Source organism: Sorex araneus, chromosome 1, assembly GCF_027595985.1.
Source record: "Sorex araneus isolate mSorAra2 chromosome 1, mSorAra2.pri, whole genome shotgun sequence".
Taxonomy (NCBI): Eukaryota; Metazoa; Chordata; class Mammalia; order Eulipotyphla; family Soricidae; genus Sorex; species Sorex araneus.
In genome coordinates this window covers 382,835,546-382,852,642 of record NC_073302.1, presented here as the reverse complement: position 1 = coordinate 382,852,642, position 17,097 = coordinate 382,835,546, and the positions used below count along the sequence as shown (strand labels likewise).

The following is a 17,097-nucleotide window of genomic DNA, read 5'->3' as shown; positions in this document are numbered from 1 at the left end:
AGTTAATCTTCAGAACATTTTGTTTCTGCTTGTCCAAGTTGGTTTTAATTTTATTATCTTATGCAATAAGAATTGATAGTTATATAACTATTTTGTCACAGGAAAAAGGGCCTTGCAATGTGGTGTGTGGATTAGCTAAAGCCAGCTCCTTAGTTATGGCTCACCCCCATGTCACTTTTTATCCACTGCTTTCAACACAGACACAGACAGCTATTAAGATGGCATATAAGAAAATGTATGTAGTAGATGTCTTAGAGTAAAAGAAAATTGTTTTGTAGGATGTTTAGAGAATCTATATAGGCTAATGTTTCTAGTGTGTGCATTAAGTGTTGGAACCAACTAAGTAGGTAAGAAGGAATGAAATAAGCATCAAGTAAAAATATTTAAGTTAACTTTTCCTTAGTAAGAAGTGAGTCAATACCCTCTCAGTGTCTGTGTTGCAAGCTGTAATGCCCAAAAGTAGAGAAAGAGTATGGGGAATATTGTCTGCCTTAGAGGCAGGGGGAGGGTGGGAAAGGGGGATATACCCGGGATACTGGTGGTGGGGAATGTGCACTGGTAGAGGGATGGGTGTTTGATCATTGTGAGATTGTAACCCAAACATGAAAGCTTGTAACTATCTCACAGTGATTCAATAAAATTTAAAAAATTTTAAAAAAAGAAATGAGTCAATGAAAACTTTGTTTCATCTCTTGCAATGCATATGGCCTTATTTTCTCCTCCTACACAGTATGTTTTGAGCTTTTTTTTAATGAAGCAAATTAATTTTTATTTTAAAAGTGTACTTAAAGTAATGTAAGAAGAGAAAAAGAAAGATGTATTCAAGGGCAAATAGGCACCTGTGTAGAAGGAAAAAAGCAGAGAATGGGTTTTGGGAGAAGATTATATACAATTTCTCTAAATTTTCTTGGCCTGGGGTAATCTCCATGAATATGTATATTGGTCATCATAGGCACATGGTTAATATTTGTTGAGTAAATGCTATGAAAGAAAATTAAGATGATAAATATAAAGAAAAATATTCACTTTTTGAAAAAGTGCATCCTCTTTTTTTTTTAAACTGGACAGCTACTATGTGCCAGGCATATATTAGGTGCTCCAAACAAAAATCCAAACCAAGCAAACAAACACCCAGTTATGTCATAAACTAATTTACAGTATGATTAGACTAAAAAATGGTATCTTCTCGCTCCAGAAACAAGCAAAGTACTACTGCCCTGGTCAGAGCATGGTAGTTCTGATGATGGGACACCCCTACCTGGGAGACATTTTTTCGAGACATACCTGTGTACTGATAAGTACTAGAGATATCTGCCTGAAAGAAGTGGTCAGAGGAGATTGTTCAACAGACCTCTCCTTGACCAAGACCTATCTCCTGATTGTAGAGCTGAAAAACATGACCCTGATGATGTTCACACTTTTTCGACATGCGGTATCAGGAATGCTCACTCTGTGACTCACATCACTTGTGCCCACCTTTCCCATCATTAATATCACTGTATCACTGTCATCCCACTGTTCCTCAATTTACTCGAGTGGGCACCAGTAATGTCTCTATTACACTCAGCCCTGAGATTTTAGCAGCCTCTTATTACTCGTTTTTCCCAATGATTGGAGGCTCTTTCAGAGTCAGGGGAATGAGACCTATTGTTACTGTTTTTGGCATATGGAATACGCCATGGGTAGCTTGTATATTAATATTTCATTAATATACATAATTTTTCCTGGTGAACTTCTCAGTCTATACAGATTATTACATACCCTCAACTCTAACTAGTATAAAACCACTACCTTTGCTTGAAGCTAGCCCAATAGCATATTCTAGCCAATCTAACTTCCCAATTTATAGGCTGTTCCCTTGACAATAAAGCCATTCTTTTCTATACTTTAACTATCTACCACTGTTGTTTAAAACCCAGACGATAGCTCTCAATTTGAGTAAGACTGAAGTCCTAAAATATTATCTGGCTTTCCTCTAGTCTTCTGGCTGGCATCTCCCTGACCTCATTTCCAGCATTCCCAGCCCGAGATCTTTGCTCTCTAACCTTTCCAGAAACTTTCTTCATCATCTTTGTGCAAACTCTTCTCTCTACCTCAAATTCTTGCCCCTTAGAAATGCACAAAACCTCCTCCCTCACCAACTTGGGGTCTCTGTTGAACTTTTTCTTCTCATAAGGTCTTCCCATTTAAAATTTCATCACATCCCTCCACATAACTCCTTCATCTCCTTCTGCTATAGCAGATTTATTATCAACAAAGTTTACAATATACTTACTTAGTTTATTTTCAGCAGAATACAACTTCTTTAAAAGCAAGAATTTTTGTCTCTATTGCTCATGATGGGCTGAAGCAGCAGGTAGGGTGTTTGCCTTACATGTGGCTGACCTGGGTTTGATTTCTCCATCCCTCTCAGAGAGCCCAGCAAGCTACCGAGAGTATCTTGACAACACAGCAGAGCAAGCAAGCTACCTGTGGTGTATTTGATATGCCAAAAACAGTAACAAGTTTCACAATGGAGATGTTACTAGTGCCTGCTCGAGTAAACCGATGAGCAATGCGATGACAGTGACAGTGACAGATCAGATTGCTCATGATACATCCCAGAACTAGAAGAGAGCCTACTGTATTTGCATGCATCCCAGAAATATACTTAATAATAAATTGTTAAAATATACTGTTATTGTAGAACTAGTCAGGACTGAATGTGAGAATTTTTTTTAACAAAAAGCATATCTGATTCTAAAACATGTATATAAACTTTTTTCTTATGTGAAGAAAACAGTTTCTGTTTTGAAGGGCATATTAGTATTACTCATTTCACAATTCTGGCAAAGAGCGTATGTGCGCTATTATTTAAGTATATACATAGCAGGAAAATACAGCAAATGTTTTCACTTTAAAAAATCACCACATAAGGTAATTTAAGAAGAAGAGACAGATTGAGTTCTGCAGAAGATGTATTTCTTTCTGAAACTGGCATAATAATCACATTGGGAACTAATGACTCATCAGATTTCATTCTTCATAAACAGCAGAAGTCAATTGGAGAACTTTCAACAAGTATTCTAATAGATTAAAATTCTCTTTTCTTGGCCAGGGAACTAGCTCAAAGGACTGACACACATGCACAGGCCCCCAGGTTAATCCCCAGTACTGCATGACCTCCTGAGCACCACCGGGAAGCCTCCCCCTGAGAAAAATCTCTTCTCCTTTGAAACTTAAGACTCACTATTTAAAGACATAATTGAACACACACACATACCACACTTTATCCTGCCAATTTCCTTTCTATTGTTGTTTCCTCTCTGCACTGTGGATAAATAATATCATTTTCTATTTGCCCTCCCTCTGGCTCATTTCACTTATCATGAGAACCCCAAATTTCATCCAAGTTTCATGGAACTGTTATAATTTTGTCCTTTTTACACAGCTGCATAGAATTTCATTTTGTATTGATGTTACCACTTCTTTATCTATTCACCTATCATTTTATACTTGGGTTGTTTCCATTTCTAAGTTATTGTATCAAGAGCTTTCATTACAAATACAAAATTACAAATATAATTGCATACAAAATACAAAATTCTGTGAACAAGCTAAACCAAAAATTAAACACCACTGAAGAAACACCACTGAAGAAATCTGTATCTTAATATATAATAGTAGCACTATTATCCGGTTGTTCATTGATTTGCTCGAGTGGGCACCAGTAATGTCTCCATTGTGAGACTTGTTGTTACTGTTTTTGGCATATCAAATATGCCACGGGTAGCTTGCCAGGCTCTGCCATTCGGGCAGGATACTCTCAGCAGCTTGCCGGGCTCTCCAAGAGTGACGGAGGAATCGAACCCGGGTTGGCCACTTGCAAGCCCTACATGCTGTACTATTGCTCCAGTCCTATGGTATAATAGCAAATTAAATGAAGATTCTTTAAATAAATAGGAAAAGGAGAAATTTCTAAAGAAACCTAAACAATGTTACTAAGGAAACTCCTCAAGAACAGTAATGAGGATCAAATGATGGTGACGTCTGTACATTAAGATGAATACTGTGTGCCTAGAATCTCATACGCAGAAAAGGTATCTTCTAGCAGATATTAAGGAAATGTAGTTTCAGCCAAAAAGAATTGGAGATTACTTTTAAAGATCTTCAAAGGAATCCAATTCAGGCATAAAGACAGTAGTTTCAGTCTGAGATGGCATCATTTGGTACAAGAGAAAGAAAGTAGTAAATATCTAGACAAATATAAGTGAAAGCATAGATAAAGTCTTAAGGAATTAAAAATTAGTTTAAACATTAAATTACAGTAATAATTCTGGTGTAAGGATAAATAAAATTAAAGTGTCCTAAGTTATTGTAATAGCCAGAAAGTTGATAGGGGTATTTCATAAGGTTAATAGGAACATTTTTTCTGAATATATATGTAGGATAACACTGGTTTGTCCTTTCTCTCTTGCTACAGGGAGCTGAGGTTTATTGGGTTACACCCATCACAGTGCTGAGTCACTCCCATTCCTTTGCGTATTTGTAACCTCTTTCTTTGTGTCTTGTTTTCCCAACTGGTCTGTCACCTTTCTCCCTAATCAAACTCTGTTAAGGTCAGATCCTTCTAAGGACACCGGACCTGTATTCATAAGTGAAATATTTCTCTTTCTCTCATGTCCTTTTGCATAGTTTACTTTAAAACAATGTCCTTTTTGTATGGACGCAGGAAGACAGTTAATATTATGCTTTTGTAAGTTGTGAGTTAATTGACTTCAAATAATATTAATTTCTGGGCATCTGCTTTATTAACTTAAGCCTCAGTTGCCCTTAGTTCCTAGCACCCAAAAAGTAGGGTCCCGACAAGGGACTGGATGGACCCAGGGCAAGCTGTGTGCTACCTGGCATTGAAATGGACCAGGACAAAGTGCCACAATACTTAAGTATAAGTTAAGAGCATGATCATGAACAAATTCTGTCATGATCCAAAACATAATGACTAGACTAGGACCCTGCTAGGGTTGGGAAAGACTAATCTGACCTGAGCACTGAAGTCTGAGATCTATAGCAAGATGGCCCTAGAAGAGCCATCCTATAAGCTTAGCATACCTTTTACTATATCCATAAAAATGACTAATATAATGAATGCTTATATGTTTCTTGGACTAAGGAAAATAGAAACATACCCATAGATAGAATTTCACTCTTGGATGGGTCATCCTGCTGAATGAGAGTTTGTCCTAGAAGAAGCTTCCCCTGAGGGAAGGACGTTATCTCTGTTGATTTTATGACCATATCTACACGTAACTATTACCCCTACACCTCATGGTATGGGATTTAACTAAGGCTGTAAGAGTGGGCAGGAGGAAGATCTGGAGGAGAATGCAGATGAGATTGGATTAAACTGCAATTGAGACCAACCAATCTGGCCCTCGTTCCCTCCTTCATCTATTCATCATCGCCATTGGCCACCCTGTGGTGGGTGAAGGGGTGCAAGACCTGGGGTGAATGCAGGCAGTAAGAGAGAAGGCCGCCATGGACTTTTGTAATTTATTTTTTGAATAAACATATATGCATATACACATATAAGGATATGTAATAATAATAACTTATATATTATGTTATATAGTATAATATGTAACCTAAATATATATTTTATATATGTTAAGAAAATTCAATTAATTATTTTTAAACTTTCAAAACAGAAGAACCAAGTCTAGGTGAGTTCACTGGTGAATTCCACCAATTAATGAAACATTTATACCAATTTCTTACAGTCTGAGTGTGAAAGCAAAGGAAAAGGCAATTCTTAATTTTAAGAAACAGTAAATATTTTAACAACAAAACCAATAATGATATCACAAGGAAACTACAGACCAATATCTCTCATGAGCGTAGATGTGAAATTCCTCAAAAATAGAAGCAGATTAAATTCCTTAATAGAAAAATAATTTTACAACCAGATCAAGGATGTTTTGTCCTAGGCATTCAAGGCTAACTAAAAAGCTAATTTAAAAGATCAATTTGCGATATGCATCACATTTTTAAAAAAGGTTTAAAAAGTAGGATAACAGACTATATCAGATGATGTAAATAAAAAAATTAACAAAATCCATTCATAATAAAAAAAACTCTCAGTAAACTAGGAATAGAATAGAATGGGATATTTTCAACTTGATAAATAACGGCTATCAAAAAATCTCCTTCTAAGTTAATATTTTAGTAATTTTTATATTGCAATATCAGAGGTTACTGATATTAGGGTAAGTATAGATGCCAAACACTACACCAATCCCTCCACCAGTGTCTCCAGATCTCTTCACCATTATCCCTTCAGCCCTTCCCCTCCAACCAGCCCCTCAGTTCCAGGGCCTAAGGTAAACAATTTTTAAAAATTTATTATAGTGGAGTGATAGCACAGCAGGTAGGGTGTTTGCCTTGCACACAGCCAACCCCGGTTTGATTCCTCTGTCCCTCTTGGAGAGCCTGACAAACTACCAAGAGTATCCCACCTGCACAGCAGAGGCCCATGGCAAATTCGATATGCCAAAAACAATAACAAGTCTCACAATGAAGACATTACTGGTGCCCACTGGAGCAAATCGACGAACAAGAGACGACAGTGCTACAATGCTACTCAGTCTTTGTTATCAGTAAATATTGTCTACATCCTATTTTGTTTCCCTAAATACCACAGATGAGGGAAAGAAAGCATCTGATAGTGTTCTTCTACCTCTGTCTTATTTAATTCAATATGATACTCCCATGAATTTTTTTTTGGCAGAGACTATTTTTATGAGTGATATTGAAAGAAGAGGGAGAAAATTTCTAAATTGCAAATTAGGTGAAAATGCAATAATTGCAAACTTATTTTAAATAGGATAAGAAAATACAAAAAAAGAAAATTAGAAAAGTTATGGCAAGTGATCCAAACTTATCCAGTAGGAACAGTAGAAATAAATATTAAAAAATCACTCATTTTACTAAATGTAAATGAACCAAATGTTTCTGGAAAAAAGATATAGATTGTCAGATGGAGTTTTACAAATCTAATATAAGTTTTCTAAAAGAAATGTATAAAATAAATAAATATAAAAAGGAGGAAGTGAAAGGGTAAAAAAGAAAACAGCAGTAAAATTAGCCAAAGGATAGTAACTACATTCAGTTCAGTTCATAAATCCTTATGCCTAAAGCATTACTATAGTTGTTTTTTTTAAAGAAAAACCTTTTAAAAAGTTTTTTTAAAAAATCAATTTTCTATTCTTTCATCATGTTTTTTGCTTCCTAATTCCCTCTCTCTGTCTCAGGACAATCTTTCTGATGGTTTCTTTCCATTTCAATACTCTGCTTTTTTTTCAATCAACTTGATTTTTTCAGAGCAGAATGTGCAACTGTGAGCTGCATGATTCCCACCCAAAGGAGCAGTTTTAAAGAATTGCTGATTGAAGATGGGTGGAAGTTAGAGAATGTGATAAGACTTTAGTTCTATCCAGAGTTCAAGCTGCATGGTAAAGGCACCTCTGACCTTGAAGCAGAGTACAGCATTTACTTTAGAAAGAAATAACTATGAAATTGGGTACAACAATTGTATATTAAGACCATCAATATTAATGCAATTGTAAACAACTTAAATATATATACATGTGTGTATGTATACACTGTACATACAATATGTATCTGTATGTACAGTGTATACATACACACATGTATATATACAGTATATACACAAATACACATACATATATTAACACTCAGAGACGCTACCAAAAAATTACAAATTCACCTTTTCTGTTAGACTTGCATCAAATTTATAGAGTAAAGTCAAACAGATTTTTAAGGCAGATATTAATCATTGCATAGGGTAAATTGATAATAAACATATGACCAGCAATAATGATATGTCAAGCCCAACGAAATTGAGAGCCGGAAGTTTCCATTTGACTCTGATCTGAAGAATTGGCTATTAAATAAAAGAAAATATAAGAATGAGAGATGAAAATGTTCTACATAACACGGTGCGTAAGGCATTTGCCTTGCACACGGCCAATCTGGGTTCGATTCTTCCATCCCTCTCAGAGAGTCCAGCAAGCTACCGAGAATACCCCGCCCACACTGCAGATCCTGGCAAGCTACCCATGGCATATTTGATATGCCAAAATCAGTAACAACAAATTTCACAATGGAATGTTACTAGTGCCCGCTTGAGCAAATTGATTAATGGGACAACAGTGCTACAGTGCAGTGCTCTTAAATAAAAGATATCCTTTTAAAAAATAAAAGGTGTTCTTTAACTTAATTTGAAAAAGGATTGAAAGCTACTTTATCTAGGTAGAAAAGTAAATTGTGACCCAGTAAGTAGAAAAATACAAACAGAACCAGTTAACAAATGCTGACTTTCCCTGACCTATGCAACAGCCTATGCTGAGAATACAATGGCCTTTGTGATTTTGACTCTGATTGGTAATTCACACATTTGCCTTTAATTCTTTTAAAATAATAAAAGATGTTATTAAATATTTATTCTCTCTCTATATATATATTTAAAGGCATGGGCTTTAAGTGTTTGAATCTGGGTTAGTGGACTTTGATAACAGGATCGATTTGGGCAGCAGAATCCCAAGACACTCAAAGAGATAGTACACTGGGTAGGGCACTTGCCTTGTATATGAGCAGTTTAGGGTTCAATCCCTGAGACCACATATGTCTCCCAAAATTAAATTTAATATGACTTGAATCCTTTCTTAGGAGAGATATAATTATGGGAGCATGAAATTAACAAGAAAAATATATTCAAAATCGTTTTTGGCATAATCACACATCCAATCTATGGTAGGCTGTTAAGTACAGTTACCAACATTAATTTTGTTTTCTGCTTTTGACACTGTTTGTGATCAGGAGGGAGAAAGAAAACTATGTTAAAACATAAAAATGCCACTATATCAAAACTTTGCTGTGTGTGTGTGTATGTTGCTCCCTTAGTAGTCATTAACACCATGTATAGTTATACATAGTTAATAGATAAGGCCAGAAAAATTCCTAATGTCATTACTTCTTACCTTTTGAGTAAGAGAATTGTATCAAACCCATTGCCCATTGCTGGCTTTATAAGTGGTATTCCCCCCCACCCCTTAAATTAGTTTCGTTTCAATAATAATAATTTCTTTGGGAACTTTAAAGTGGCACTTTTCATGCTATATACACACTCTTTAGGCAAAAATCTAGTCAAATAAATTCTGGAAACACGTTCAAAGTGATCAGGTCAAAAAATGAGGCCACTGAAAAGCTGGAGGGCTCTGCCGGGAAGAGGTGGGGATGATTTTCTGTCACAATATGACTGACGTTCTTTCAAGCTTTAGCTTCTAAGGTAAAGGCTGTGAAAAGAGAAACAGTGCTAAAAAAGGCTAACACTTAAAGCCCATGCCTTTAAATATATATATATATAGAGAGAGAGAATAAACATTTAATAATATCTTTTATTATTTTTTAAAAGAATTAAAGGCAAATGTGTGAATTACCAATCAGAGTCAAAATCACAAAGTCCATTGTATTCTCATCGTTTACAGAACCAGTTACTCTGACACACTGAAGCAAACAAAACCTACCTAAGGAATGACCACATCCTTAATCCCTAATTTTTGTAAGATTCTTGAGCTAAGATTCTTCCCCATACTCTTGAGTCAAGAATCTTATGAGTTCTGGGTTCTGATGTGAATTCGGAATAAGGGCTTTATGAGGAGAAGCATTTTCTTTCTGGCTATCCCTGTGCTGGTCCCTGCAAACTGGGCTAATCCATCTATGGTCACATACCTACTGGTTCAGCCCTTCCCTTATTCCCCATAGGGGCCTTACTGCTGGCTTCCCTTTATCTCCTGAACTCTTTTGTGTCAGTTCTGCTTCCATTCTTGATTCCATTCCCATATCCCCCCCTACTTTTGAACCACAAGCTCCCAGCAAGTCTCACAAGATCTTATTCTCTGGCGCTGGCTTTGCCACACACAGGAACGAGCATTATCTGCTTTTGTTCTTGTTCCTACAAAACCCTAAGATTTTCTTTTGTTTTGTTTTGTTTTTATCTTTTAGCTCTTTGGCTACTATTCAATCTGTCTACTCAAAAAATATTATAAATCATCCACTGATGCTCCTGATGGACTTGAAATAAGAAAAAGATATCAAGGCCAAGGTTCTGTTTTTAAGACAGAATAAAAGGATGGAGCTGAAACCATTCCTTGTAATTCCAAGTAACTGTGCCCCAAGGTATTGGAAGTGAGGAGATATTCTGGAAACTTCTAAGCAGACAATTCCTGTTTTCTATTCTCCTTGAAAACACCAACATATTCAGCACAACAGATACTTTTTTTTTTTACTACAATTTTGTTTTTGTTTTATTTTGGTTTTGGAGACAGTATCCATTATTGCTCAAGACCTCTTCCAGACTGGTTAGGCATTCCTGGCAAACACCAGTGGGCTGGTGGTACTCAGGATCAAACAAGGCTCTCCTGCATTCAGCCCTTGGAGTTATCTCTCCAGCTCAAACGTATGACTTGGGATCTGTATCTGACAGTTTTTTAACTGGAGAGTCCATGTCTCCAAACAAGGTTTTCAACAAACTGGTCTCCCAGAGTTGGCTCTAGGTATTGGTTTCTCCCAGGATTAAGTTTCCTCCAAGCATCTGCTCACAGAATTGTTGCTACCAGGAAAGTGCAGGGGAGAACTAGGGGCTCTATTCCTGAGTCAGATCTTTTTTTATATAATTTATTTATTTTTAATTAGTGAATCACCGTGAGGGTATACTTACAGATTTATACATTTTTGTGCTCATGTTTCCCCCATACAAAGTTCGAGAACCCATCCCTTCACCAGTGCCCATTCTTTACCACCAGTAAACCCAGCATCTCTCCCACCCTCCCCAGTCCCATCTCCCCCCACCCCACACTGCCACTATGGCAGGGTATTCCCTTTTGTTCTCTCTCTCTGATTAGGTACAACAGATACTTTAAAATGCACCTCTAAGATGCTGGATAGATAGTAGAGTGAGTAGGGGTCTTGCCTTGTACACAGCCAGCCCAGGTTTGATCCCCAACATCCCGTATAGTTCCTGAAGTAACACCAGGAGTAATTCTTGAGTGCAGATCCAGGAGTTACCCTGAAGCATTGCCAGTTATGCCCCCCCCCAAAAAAAAAACAAAAAAAAACACCAATAAATATAATAAAATGTCTCTCTAGATTGAATGGTACATGGCAATAGTTTCCAACTCTTTATCAAACCTGGGGTTCCTCTTCTTCCTGGACATAGAACTAATCATCTTTCCATTACACTAGTTCTTTCCAGTAAAGTAAGGGCAAAGGTACTATTTGTCAATTACTCACCAAGACAATTAGTAGGCATGCTACTTACATTACTTGATTTTTCTGCCTACTGGGTGCGTATGATAAAGGAGCCCAGTAGTTTAAGAAAACACAAAGGAGCATGAGGTAATCTAGAGATCTACTGGAAAAACCCCTGCCCACCAATCAGAAACACCCACAGTTAAGTCAGCAAAACCATTGCTTTTGAGGCATTATGCATCTGAGTGTCTGTTAAGTACACTTAGATGCATAACTTAGGGTCAGGTCTACAGTAATACAACCAATATTTTGATATTTACAGCCTTATTTCACTTGAATATCAGAATTACATTCCTGCATCCTGGAAAATACAAGGGCGACTAGCAAATGGGAAAGAAAGCAGCTATTCATGTTGTTATTATTAATTTTATTGTATCAGTAACTACTGCATGTGCATTGCATGTACTATCTTATTTTATTTATTTCTCACAAAGACTCTGGGAAATAGAAGTGTCATCCCCATTACACAAATGTGGAAACTGAGGCAGATATAAAGCAGACAAAAAGTCATGACACAGTTTAGTTGAATCCATATTTCAAGCTCTAATTACTCAACCACTGCTGTGTACTGGGTACTCTGGACATTTTTATCTTTACTGTAACTTGCAAATTGAAATTTCACAATCTCCATTTTAGAAACAATAAGCTGTTTCAATAAAGATGATAACTTTGATAACTTGCATATATTTATGTGTAAACTTAATAAGATATAGACCAAGGTCTGAAATGTCCCTAACTCTGATTTTCTTTCTATTGTACTATTAAGGTCAGACTATAGAAAACAGGGATGGGTCATTCAGACTGCGTTTTTTTTCCATTCCTGAGCACCTGCTGTCTCTGAGATTGACCTTCTAGCTCTCTGACCAGTGAAACTATCATAATTTCTCAAAATGACAACAAATCAGCTAGGCCTAAAATATTAGTCCTCTCCCCCTTTTCATAGTTTAACTACAGGGAGAGTTTCAGTAACCAAAGTTGTAAAGGTTCTATTCAGGCCTAGCCAAAGAATAAAAGGCAGTGTCATGAAAGCTCATTCTTTCAATGAATAAATCATTATGGATAACAGGAAATTGTCCTGTATATCCTGAGAATCCCCTTCAGAATTTCCTGAAGTCAAGGAGAGCTTCCAGGAATTATTCACTGATTTATTGTTTTATGATTGTCATGGCAGAAGTGGTGTTGACATTAGGAGGGAGGGTGGGCAGTGTCTGTTGTGCAAAAATCAAGAGGACTTCTTCACATATGCAAGGTATATGCTTTACCACCGGAGTCACGGCCCTAAGCCAGGAATTCTGTTTTCAAAAGGACCTTCTTATCATCTCAGAAAAAGTATGAAGGTCACATCAGCATTGGGGCTAGAGAAATAGAACAGTGGGTAAGGCATGTGCTTATATCTAGCTGACCTGGGTTTGATCCCTAGCATCATATATGGAAAAGTTCTTATGTAGAAAGGAAGTGGGGAAGACATTGCTGTCTGTCCTCATACTTGACTTTTTAACCTGGTTGGTCTGCCTTCTCATTACATCTCTCCTGAACCCTAAAAATACCAGTCCATGAGCAGGTCATAGCCAGAACCCCCCTTGACCTAGTCAGGGGGTTATTAGCATATTTAGGAGAAATGATCTGTGCTCAAATTCACAGAGGGACAAGATTGTATCATGAAATATCCTGGCTTATACCATAAATACGAAAGATCAAGGTCTCTTTGAGGCTAAAGAGCCACAGTTCCATATTCATCCATACAATTTGATTGTGATTGAGAAGCTCACTGAGATCCTGAAGGGGCTGGAGTTCCTATGCTAGTGCGGAGCCATCTGCTCTCAGTGGAGCTGGAATAACAGAGGCTCTCTGATACCCAAGGTAGGTAGACCCATCATGTCCCATCATACAGCAGTGGTCCTGTATAACTTGAGTCCCAAGGAAGGCAGGGGGAAGGGATTTCCAGAAAACCTCACTCTCCTTCACAGAGAGTCTTGAAAATACACATGAGTGAGTGAAGTGTCAGTATTTTAGCAACAACGTTATGTGGTTGCTGGAGCTGAATACTTACATGATTAGTCTATTTTATCCGTAGTTTATCCAGTGGCAAAAAGGAATAGGGCACAGTTCTGGCCCAGTGTTAAAGATAAAGAACAATAACGGCTTTCACTAAAACTATGCAGACAAACAACCAAAGTAAATTTCAATGTTTCAACAGTTTTAGAAAGGGGTGAGAAATAAATCAAGAAATTATATTAAGAAATAAAATGTCACTGCTAACATAGGCTTAAGATGAGTTGGAACATGACAGACTCCATTTTTTCAGTTTCCCTCCCTCTTGTACTGTTAGTACAGCTCAGGGTCAAAGGTAGAAAAGCAACAACAAAATGCTAAATATTTTGTCCTGGCGCCAAATACTAGACAATTCCATACGCCTAATGGGGTTTTATCTTATGCTTGATTAAGGCTTACTGTAAGAATCATTAGGCCACCACCCTCAGTGCGGGAAAAAAAAGCATATCCCGTTTCTGATATGACAGGATATGTGGCAATTTTTTCTTCCTTATTTCCCTACAAGGGCAGGCTTTCCACCATAATTTCACTCAGGACAGACTTTGAATGTGGTATAACCTGGAATTCTTGGAAAAGCACAGGTGAGTCATAGTGATGTTCCTGTATTTAGAAGGAAGTATTTCCCCAATAATAGAGGAAAGAAATCTGGCCCTAGATTTAATGAGATGGTGATAAGGGAGTAATAAGGTGGTTTTATTGAACTCTTATTGGTGATAAGACCAATCAAGTTGGAGGATGTTTTGCTTAAGCAAACTTTTATAAGTTCCTGTACAAAGTATTATCATCTTTAAACTTTAAATTTAAAGATTAAGAATAAGAGTCTACAAAATGTTGTTTACAAGGAAGCTTGTATGTGCCAAACTTTCTAATGCTCATATGCAATCAACCACATATTTTTGGTTGGCCTTAATTCAGATACTCAGTCCCAGAGTTGAACAGCTCACATCCGAAAGGCCTTTGACAGTGTACAATAGAGTGGAATGTTCAAAACAAGATTAAATGAGTTTTGTTCTTAAGTAAAACTCATTGAATAAATCTAGTCCCTGCACAGTAGTAGGCAGTTGAATTTCAACACAGGCATTTCATATTTTTTAGATATGAAGTCCCTACTGTCTCTTATCTACTAATAAGTTCTGCCTCTTTGACAAATTATTTTTATACGTCCAACCTTTTTAAAATGAAATCAATTAACCAGGGTGAATTACTCAGTAAAATTAAAATATAGTAAATAAATAAATTGCAATTTATATGAGGAGAATCAAAATAGAATGTCAGTGTGTATATAAAATGATTCAAAAAGAAGTAGTCAGCATATTAAAAGTAAAAGGAAAAACTATTTGAAATGACAGAGCAACCTTTAGAGCAAAGTATTTCTGCTGATATCTGCTGAGACATGAAAAAGCTCAGAGCCCACATCTTTGGACAGGCTCATAACTGCTGGAATAGAAAAAAATCAGGTGAGATGACTATGAAGTGCAGTGCCCCACACTCATAGCCTTGAGCACCTGTTTTCACCCATGATACTTAGGTAAAACTCTAGGGAAAGGGGTTTTTATTAGCTTCACATCTTAATATTCAGAATTCATTCTCCTAGGGTAGAATATTGTATCATGCGCTAGCTCTTCAGATTAGTTCAGTATGAATTGCTAAAACTGGAAATCCCTGGCCCAAGAGTAGAAGCTATTGGTGAGGAAATTACGGGAGAGAGAGAGCACTGCACTGAACATGAGTTCTTCATTCATTTAGCAAGACAAACCTCTATAACCATTAAACTTACACCAAGCAAGTCATGTAATGTTTGGCATCTCTGAAATGAGTATACTTATGCCATTTTTACACTCCTGGATATTGTCTCTGAATAATGGATGCAATTTTAACTACTAACCTTATCTTAAACTCATTTTAAAATAATCATTTTTGTATCATTCTTAGTCTCTCCCCCCATCACACTAGTGAATTGTAACTCTGATACAACCACTCCCACTTACTTTAATTCCTTGTAGTCCATAGCCAGGAGGACCAGGGGAACCAGGCAAACCTTTCTGCCCAATATCACCCTGTAGCAAAACAGAAATGAAAAAGTGTACTTAGGAAGAAATGACATTATACTTCCCGATCCATGTCCCACTGTCACCATCGTGTAAGTTCATCTACAGGCCCTGCTCCAAGACTCATAAATAATTCTCAAGAGATCAATTAGCCACAAAAGTTTCTCAGTGTATGTTTTACAAAGAATTTTGTGGCTAAAACTCAACACCTTTATTGCAAACCACAACACCTAATCAGAAAGAGAGAACAAAAGGGAATTCCCTGCCATAATGGCAGGGTGGGGTGGGGGGAGACGGGACTGGGGTGGGGGGGAGGGATGTTGGGTTTACTGGTGGTGGAGAATGGGCACTGGTGAAGGGATGGGCTATCGAACTTTGTATGGGGGAAACATAGCACAAAGATGTATGGATCTGTAACTGTACCCTCACGATGACTCTCTAATTAAAAATAAACTAATAAAAAAAATAAAATAAAATAAAATAAAAAAGAATTTTGTGGCTAAAACACTTTGTGGAAACACTTCTTATATGTGAAACTTCCATTTAATCCAAATATAAATAAGACATAACTCCTGTTCATCAGAAGAATTGGCCTGAGAGTCTTATCTGCTTAGATTCCTCTAGCTGCCTTCCCATCAACCCTTAGAATACCAAGGACGTGAAAGCCACCCAATTCCATACTTTCTTAATATGTTGATCCATTCAAAATCAAGTGCCAATTAACCAGGGTCACAGATTGTTGGTGCTGGAGCAATAGAACAGAGTGTAGGGCATTTGTCTTGCTCGAGGCCAACTCAGGTTCGATTCCTCCATCCCTTTCAGAGAGCCTGGCAAGCTATCCACGGCATATTTGATATGCCAAAAACAGTAACAACAAGTCTCACAATGGAGACATTACTAGTGCCCACTGGAGCAAATCGAGCAAATCGATGAACAGCTGGACAACAGTGCTACAGAGCAGTGCTATAGATTGTTGAGTCTTTTTTTTTTTGAAGAGTGGGGTGTGTGTGTGTACATACTAACTGTGCTTAGGGTTACTTCTGGTTCTGTGCTCAGCCATCACTCCTAACCATGTTTGAAGGCCCATATACAGTTCTGGAGATTGAACAGGGGTTAGCAGTGTGCTAGGTTAGATGCTTTAACTCCTGGAAGGTCTCTCCAACCCTACTGGGACTTCAGTTAAAGTGGACACTGGTGTGGATTCATGTTGAATTTGTGTCTCTGTGTGTATGTGTACATGTGCGCACATACAGGTGCACATGTACATACGAGATATGTACATACTAGGCCCTACACACAAAGCATGTCTGTCACAGACTTATATCACTGGACCCTTGTTTAATTTTTTATGCTAATGAAGCAAAAAGTGTTTTAATTCCAGGAACATTTTGGCACAATTAAAGGCCATATTTTGTGAGGATAAACTTCCATGACTAAAGAAGATTGAAAAATGCTTTCTAGCAGGATTTGCTCCATTGTTTTGAGACCTATTGAACACTAAAACACGAATGCTTCCAAGAAGTCCTACTGCAGTGAGATTAACTTAATTTGCGCATCCCCTAAATTCCCAAATTAACACTTGATGAGACAAGTTTTGGGAATTTGCTGCATTAATGTAAATTATTGTATA

At 37.2% G+C, this 17,097-nt stretch overlaps 1 protein-coding gene across 4 annotated transcripts in view; it reads right to left on the bottom strand.

The window, feature by feature from the left end:
- The window catches only part of COL28A1 (collagen type XXVIII alpha 1 chain), a 589,571-nt gene that overhangs the window by 40,268 nt on the left and 532,206 nt on the right, over positions 1-17,097 (bottom strand). For all 4 annotated transcript variants that reach the window (XM_055137085.1, XM_055137093.1, XM_055137081.1 and 1 more), the window contains exon 27: positions 15,408-15,476. In XM_055137085.1, coding sequence (XP_054993060.1) covers positions 15,408-15,476 — 69 coding nt within the window. The remainder of the gene's footprint in view (positions 1-15,407; positions 15,477-17,097) is intronic.